Raw genomic sequence first — 7,291 nt, 5'->3', positions numbered from 1 at the left:
ATATTTGAATATGATTTATTTGAATAATTATTATAATGGATAAATATTATTAGATTAAATATAGTTAGAATATATCAATTATATTCTTCAATTCATTGTATTAATTAATAACATAAATTATACGTTTAGTATCTAAATTACCAATTTAAGTTTTATTTAGTATCTACATTTTTAAATTTTTTTAAATCATACCTAAAATTTAGTTTTCGTTTTATTTTAGTACCCCATTAAAAATTTAACGTTAAATTTTAAAAAAATTGAAAGTTTAGGTACTAAAACGGGCCAAAACTGATAGTTTAGGTACTAAACGCATTAAGTTTTTAACGGTGGATACTAAAATGAAATGAAAATAAAAAAAATTAGATATGATTTTGAAAAAATTGAAAGTTTAGGTACTAAAATGGATGAATATTGATAATTTAAATACTAAATTCGTAGTTTACCCTAATTAATATTAATTACTTGTACGATCAAGTTGTGATTTTTAATTAATTTATTTAGATATTATATAAATAAAAAAATTAACAATATTTATTATCATTTTTTAGAAGAAATTATCAATTATTTTTCTAACTAAATTTATACCCGATTAGCACTTACTCCGTCTTAATCACGGATTTAATATATTTGTTACCACTGTAATTTCTCCTGAATTTCATCGCAATTTCTTCTAATTATTTCAAAGTATCATTAGACGTAACTGATAATATATCATTGACAGTCATTGTATCGAAGCAAATGACTGTAAATTACTTTTTTACAGAGAACTATGAAATTTTAACCCAGCTGATTTAGGGGAATAATTACATATATAATACAATAATAATACACCAACCACAATAGGATAGTAAAGTATTATCTTATAACTACAACATTATATTAATACATAAAACGTGTGCAGACGATTCACAGGAAAACCTAATACATAATCTTATCTCGTGTTATTTTTCTATCTCAATTTGACCGTCCAACTCAGAAAATAAACATAATATTGCCTTTGACCAATGTTTTTTCGTCATTCACAGTTACGGTGTTGATGTGGCAGTTCACGGTGCTGACATGAAAGTCCATGGTAATCCAGAGTGATAGATTAACGTGACGGACAGGAACAGAGTTATATAAGAAGTGGGAAGGGCACTTTTCCAATCCTAATTTTTTTTGGTTTAATAGTATTTTAGATCCATATCAGTTTGAATTTAACTAAAATTGGATTTTTCCTCATTTTAGATTAAATACATAATAAGTCATTATTTTGAAATTTAGTATCTTTCCTTTTCAATATTTTATCATGGTTCCGTCCCTGGTGGTGAATGACATGACAGATGAGTTAAAATTAATAATTTAAATATGGTAAATGGATTGTCACGTCAACACTGTGGACCACCAAGTCAGCATCGTAAACTGACACACCAGTACTATAACGATCAACGATGAAAAAATTGATAAAAAACTATATTAAATTTATTTTTCTTGAGTTGAAAACCCATACGGATAGAAAAAATAATATGAAGGGCCACTGAAACCTCAATACCTTTTTCATGTTGATTTTTAATTGATATTTCATTAACTTGATTATTTTATTCATATTAATCATATCAATTTTAAATTTAATAAATATTAATTACCTATTGTTATGATAAAATGATATATTAGATTATTTAAAATATATAAGAAAATTCAATATTGTTCGTTTAGAAAATTTTGAATATTGATGTTTTATATAGAATAAATTGGATTGAGGGGATAATTTAATAATAAATTTATGCGTAATTTAAGTTAAATTAATAAATTAATGGATGAAATTTAACTTTTCAAAATTTTAATTTCAAACTGATATACAATTTCATCTAAAAATTAATGGAATTTACCCATGAAACTTCCTTGGATTTATTTTAAAAGAGAAAAAGAAAATTCATGGTCTTCGCTCCCAATTAATAAGGAAGAAGATTGGTCTTTAGACTCTGCGTTCAACTGTCGGCAAGTCTTCTGCATTCCTTGTCAACACCGACATAATTTTTTCAAAAAAGAACATTTTATTTAACTAAATTTATTTAGGGTTAATTACTATTAAAAATTACAAAATGATATTTCGATTATAGAATGATACTTTATTAAGTCTTTAAATATTAAAATTTACAAAATATCACCGGACCATTCATTATGGTCAAAATGATCAGTTAATAGATTAACTTGAATGGATTATTGGATTTCAACTAAGCATAGAGATGAAAAGAGTGTAGAAATGGGAACAAACAGGACATTGCAAATTGTCACCTTGTTATATATGCACATTGGCCACAAGGCACATGCAGATTTCAAGCTTAGAAACTAGATTTCCAATGAATCCAAACATGCATATGCAGTACTACAAGGACTTCTAATCACGCGCTTGGGGATAGGGACTGGGTGGATCTGCCTTGTCGTGGTGGAATCTCACCACGATGCATGTTATATTGTCGGCACTCCCTCGGGTGAATGCTATCTCCGTCAACTTTCTAGCAGATGTCTCCGGTTCTTCTTCTACTCGGGCAAGCGAAACAGCATCCTGAAAACACAATGTTTTTAACTCATAACGTGCAAAATAGTAGGAAACTATTCGTAGCAAAACATCAACTCGTGTGCACTGGTTTCCTACCCCTTTCTATTTTTCTTTCCTTATTCACTAGTTAAAATGTCCTGGATAACTAGTATGTTCACTCTTGGATGCCGCTCAAACACGACAACTTATGGAATGTAACGTTAAATCGGCAAAGCTTATCTTATGCAAGTTCCTTCCCTAACACAATAGTTCAAAACTCTTGAATAACAATTACTTTGACTCTTAGACACTCCTCGAAAACAAAACACAGTGCATGCCTGATACATGGATAAATTAAGTGCAACCATGCACATGTTAGAAAGGTTTACCTCATTAGGCACTACATCCCATAATCCATCACTAGCAAGCACAAGAAATTCAAACTCTTCATCTATCTCTTGGTCCTGAGAAATAACATAAGGAATAAAATCTTCATTAATGCAAAACAACCTGTCAAGGATTTAATGGAATGAGATCAGAAGGGAGAGTAAAGTTTGCAGGGTAAAACTGGTATGGTTTCTAATGAATGTCTATTCAGAATCGCTTTATTAGATCGGTTGCCAACTAAAGAGAGGCTCCCGAGCATGGGAATGGTTGAGCAGCTGGATTGTAATCTTTGCAACAATGGAATTGGCGAAAGGGATCATATCTTCTTTGTTTGTCCCTTTTCAAAGAAGATCTGGGAGTAAATTCTTAGACTCTTCCATATTCAAAGCAGGGTTCTCAGCCGTATAAAGAAATTCAATGGGCCTTATAACAAGGCTTAAAGGCTAATATCTTCTAACTTTTATATTGGAGCTAGCCTTGGCTGCTTATATCAATATGATTCAGTGTGAGAGAAACAGAAGGATTTTCAGAAATGAACAGTGTAGAGGAACAAATTGTAGGTAGGATTAAAGAAATTGTTCGATTGGAAAATGTAAATAGTAGACTCTATTTATTGAAGGCTAGTAGATTTTGACAGCAATGTATAGAATATAGGTACAGAAGCCACTTGTATGATGTTTCTTTGTAGCAGATTTCTGCTTATTCTTGGATAATACAAATCGATTATCCAAAAAAACCATTAACCCAATTTTCAAAACCTACGCTACTACCTTTTAAATCAATTCTATGAGCGTTGAGTTGTAATCAGATCACCATAAGTAATAGAATCAAAGAACCAATTAAGATGGAGCAAGGGGTGGTAGAACTCAGGAAAAGGGGGAGACTAAGGTATTCACCCCTATATTCAAATTAAGGAACAAAGAGCACATTAGCGCTGGATTCTAACATATCAGGTTTGACTTTTAGGATGTTTGTGGTCAATAGAGAAAGATGAATATAAAAAGCAACTTTTTAAGATATTCTCATGAGATGATGTTTCCCCTACATGAGCTCTTAATATTAAACACAAGGCAATATAATGGAAGAAAATAATTGCAAGATAAGATAAAATGTAATAATGATTAAAGATTAATAGCTCGTTGATATATAATTTTTAGGATCACCTGAATATCTGGTTCAGCAACAACATATTGTTTCAACATTCGATTACCGAAAGCTCGAGACATAGCTAATACACCTCCTACCCTCCAAGTTCCTGATAACATGATCAAAAATAAAATTTATGATGAACTTTCAGGAGTCAGCTCTACCAATTTAATCACAAGGTATAATGGAAAATATTTGTCTTGACTTCAATAAGACAAGATGGATCTTTAAACAGTTTACCTGCCCACACAACAACCCCTCCAGCATTTTCAATTCTCTTCTGTTCATCACTTCTATTTGGTTTATGATCTTCAGAAAGTGGGATAGCTTTATAAGGAAAAGAAACTGCTTTTAGGAATCTCAATTTGCAAATTAAGAATTCGCAACATTCATTTTCATGTCAAGTGTAGTTACTCTAACAAAGCCATAGGCTTCATATGTAAGATACACCAATCCCTAAAAAATGTAACGTACATTTCATATTATATATAGCTCATTAATGATTACTGACCATACTCATGAGTAACAGTAACTAGGTTAAGATAAGTAGAAGGTAACCCACAATATCTAAATACAAAATAATGTGACATGACCATTCATTTATATTAGAGGACAGAATAAAGAAAAACTCAAATGCTTTCGGAATATGGTGCATGGCTTTCTTTCCTTTACTGGCCCCTTAGAGCAAAGCAATTTCAAGGAGCTATTCACGATCATCATTGAGTAAAAGTGTTTAAAGGAAGCATATACTACCGCATGTATTGATGCACTTGTTACTAACATATCAATAAGCACTAAAAATGCATAGAATACCTTTTCCAGCCTTTGATATTATAGTTCGTGAGTCTCCAACATTGGCAACATATAGATGGTTACCAACCAACACTGCAGTTGAAGCAGTTGAACCATCGTCTCGATAAGTATCTCTTTCAGAATCCAATAAATCTGCATCAGTCTGTTGATATGTTTCACCTGCAAGCATATCCATTGAAGCCAATATAAATTACGGAAAACTATCAAATGGGTTGATTATATTTATGTGGACACAAGCCCATGAGAATGCAACCTAAAGACTCGAAACAAAACAGAGATACAAGTACTTGCGATTGCATGGATCCTTTACAAAATTGACAACAAAGGACATGCAATAATTTATATGCTCCATAACACGGCATGTCAGAGATCTTGAATGCACTTATTGCAAGTTTGGTGTCAATCGTGAACTGTGGATGCTTCATTAGTTTCTCAAAAAGGAATTGCTTCAAATACTCAGCAGCACGAGAACCACCATGCCCTGCAATTGCAAATGATAGTGGTTAAAATCACAGGTTAACAAAAGCTGTCATTCTCAGACATGAATGGCATCTTACTCTCAGGAAATTTTACTTATCATCCAAGAAAGCATTGCTGGGCTTACAATATAAATAGGTCAAAACTCAAATCATACATCCGGAGGCACTTTTGAGATGCTTATTAAAAATAAGACAGATGGATTATCATAATCACATATTGGCTTCTACTCTGATTTAAATGAAATCACAAGAAAGCTTAGAAGATGTCTTTGACCAAGGAAACATTGGACACTTATGCCACTAATTAGTTGTAAGCATGTCCCAATACACTACTCCAAGGTTATTGAACTTGTTCAGATTATATGCACACAGATTTTTTTTTTTTTTGATAAGATTTGAAGGTCTCTTTAAAAACCTCCTTCTTGATTAATGGAGCTTGTAAAGAAGCTTCTTAATCATCGGAAGGAGGAAAAGAGTGCCTTATAATTTCATTGAAGAAAATAAGAATTACAACCTTGGAAAGAAAAATCCAAGTAGAACCCTTACAACAATTCTTGAGCCTTAAAACCGAACTATAGAAGTCAACAACATAATAATCAACCTATACCAGCCTTTGCTAGAGCATCGGCATCCATATTAGCTGTCCTTGCAATCCATCTAACAACCCCCCCGACAGTTTTAAGACACTCAACAATATCTCTAACAATGAAACCATAAACAGCTGGACATGAGACAACCTTATTGATCCAGTCTACTGCAACTCTGCTATCACTCTCTATGATCAACCTATCTTTAACCCTCCCTAGGACAGAGGTAAAGAAAGAGATACCCCTTTGGATAGCTTTAAACCACAAACATATCATACCATCAGCAAACTTGTATGTTTTAGCATTTCTTTGCATTATCAGTCTTGTGGTAGTGAAAATCCAGATCCTGGGAAAAGACTAGCCCCAGATTGTAGTAAGTACTTCTTCAATGATCCTTTTGGACGGTACCCACTAAGCGCTTTTAAATAATATGTTACCTCAAATTTATAGTCTTTTATTTCACATCGTTTTACAAAGAAAGCAATGATAAGAGAGAAACTAACCATCAAAGATTCCAAACAAGCAGACTGTCTGCCCATTAATCTTGGAAGTTTTGATATCATAGCAATCTTCCATGGTTGCTCTCTTTCCCCTGAAGCTTGAATAACCGCAGCTTAGTTTTCCATCCTCACTGCCAAATCAGAGTAAGAAATGTACTATGAAACATATCAACACATATAAGATTCACATTATTGAATTCTTTATATTGTATAAACAGTCACTGACTACCACTATCAGAACTAAATCTAGCTTTCCATCATTAGTTATTATGTTCACTGAACCATACTTCAAACATGCAAAGTACAGATCAAAATCGAATCTGACGATAATTATTATTCACTATACAAGTACCTTCCTGGCAAAAATTATCCAGAAACAAAGTCATAAATTTCTAGCCGCCAACATGCATGTTTGATTCTAAACCAATCATGGCATTCATGAAAACTGGCTGTGCTTATAGCTCGAACTATAAGACAAAAACAACTAATTAAAACCGGTTGGAAAACTAATATTTACCTTTTCCACCCTCCACTAACATATCCACCATCATCTTTCTCAGGGAATTTATGGACAACAGGACCCTGGCTTGCCGCAGCACCTGAATCAACCATCATCTTAGTACTCGTTCGGAAGTCACGATTCCACCGAAAAGTTAATCCAGCACCACCGGCATATAAAGTCCTGGCAGTACTTCGTAAATGCAGCCTTTTCCAGGTTAATATTGTTCCTATCTGCCCAGTTTGAACAATTATACTCTTTAAACAACTGTTGCATACCATCTAAACTGTTGTCTCACTTATGGCTTTCTAGAGCCAGATCTTCAAAACCACGCACAATGGTGCAAACCAAAATCATTAAAA

General features: G+C 32.8%; 1 protein-coding gene across 3 annotated transcripts; it reads right to left on the bottom strand.

Annotated features, from left to right (window-relative positions):
• Nucleotides 1–2,260: 2,260 nt before the first annotated feature.
• On the bottom strand, nucleotides 2,261–7,291 carry LOC120216127 (probable protein phosphatase 2C 76). Of its 3 annotated transcripts, XM_039213641.1 has the most exons (9): nucleotides 7,099–7,291; nucleotides 6,948–7,029; nucleotides 6,434–6,561; nucleotides 5,247–5,345; nucleotides 4,865–5,023; nucleotides 4,292–4,378; nucleotides 4,069–4,160; nucleotides 2,908–2,982; nucleotides 2,261–2,545 (listed from the first exon to the last, which is right to left on the bottom strand). In XM_039213641.1, the coding sequence occupies exons 1-9, from the start codon at nucleotides 7,208–7,210 to the stop codon at nucleotides 2,378–2,380; spliced, it is 1,002 nt and encodes a 333-aa protein (XP_039069572.1). In that variant the 5' UTR covers nucleotides 7,211–7,291; the 3' UTR covers nucleotides 2,261–2,377. The 3 variants fall into 3 exon arrangements, with proteins under 3 accessions (XP_039069572.1, XP_039069571.1, XP_039069574.1); XM_039213640.1 differs by having other exon boundaries at nucleotides 6,948–7,290; XM_039213643.1 differs by lacking the exons at nucleotides 2,261–2,545; nucleotides 2,908–2,982 and adding an exon at nucleotides 3,125–3,278 and having other exon boundaries at nucleotides 6,948–7,291.

Source organism: Hibiscus syriacus, unplaced genomic scaffold, assembly GCF_006381635.1.
Source record: "Hibiscus syriacus cultivar Baekdansim isolate YM2019G1 unplaced genomic scaffold, ASM638163v2 tig00110156_pilon, whole genome shotgun sequence".
NCBI classification, from domain to species: Eukaryota; Viridiplantae; Streptophyta; class Magnoliopsida; order Malvales; family Malvaceae; genus Hibiscus; species Hibiscus syriacus.
This window is presented reverse-complemented; position numbering and strand designations above follow the sequence as displayed.

Coding starts and splice junctions, on each gene's coding strand:
- LOC120216127 (XM_039213640.1), bottom strand. CDS start 7,210: ATGGTATGCAACAGTTGTTTAAAGAGTATAATTGTTCAAACTGGGCAG. Junction 5,346..6,433: donor CTTGTTTGGAATCTTTGATG/GTTAGTTTCTCT, acceptor TTGCAATTGCAG/GGCATGGTGGTTCTCGTGCT. Junction 4,379..4,864: donor AATATCAAAGGCTGGAAAAG/GTATTCTATGCA, acceptor TTCCTTATAAAG/CTATCCCACTTTCTGAAGAT.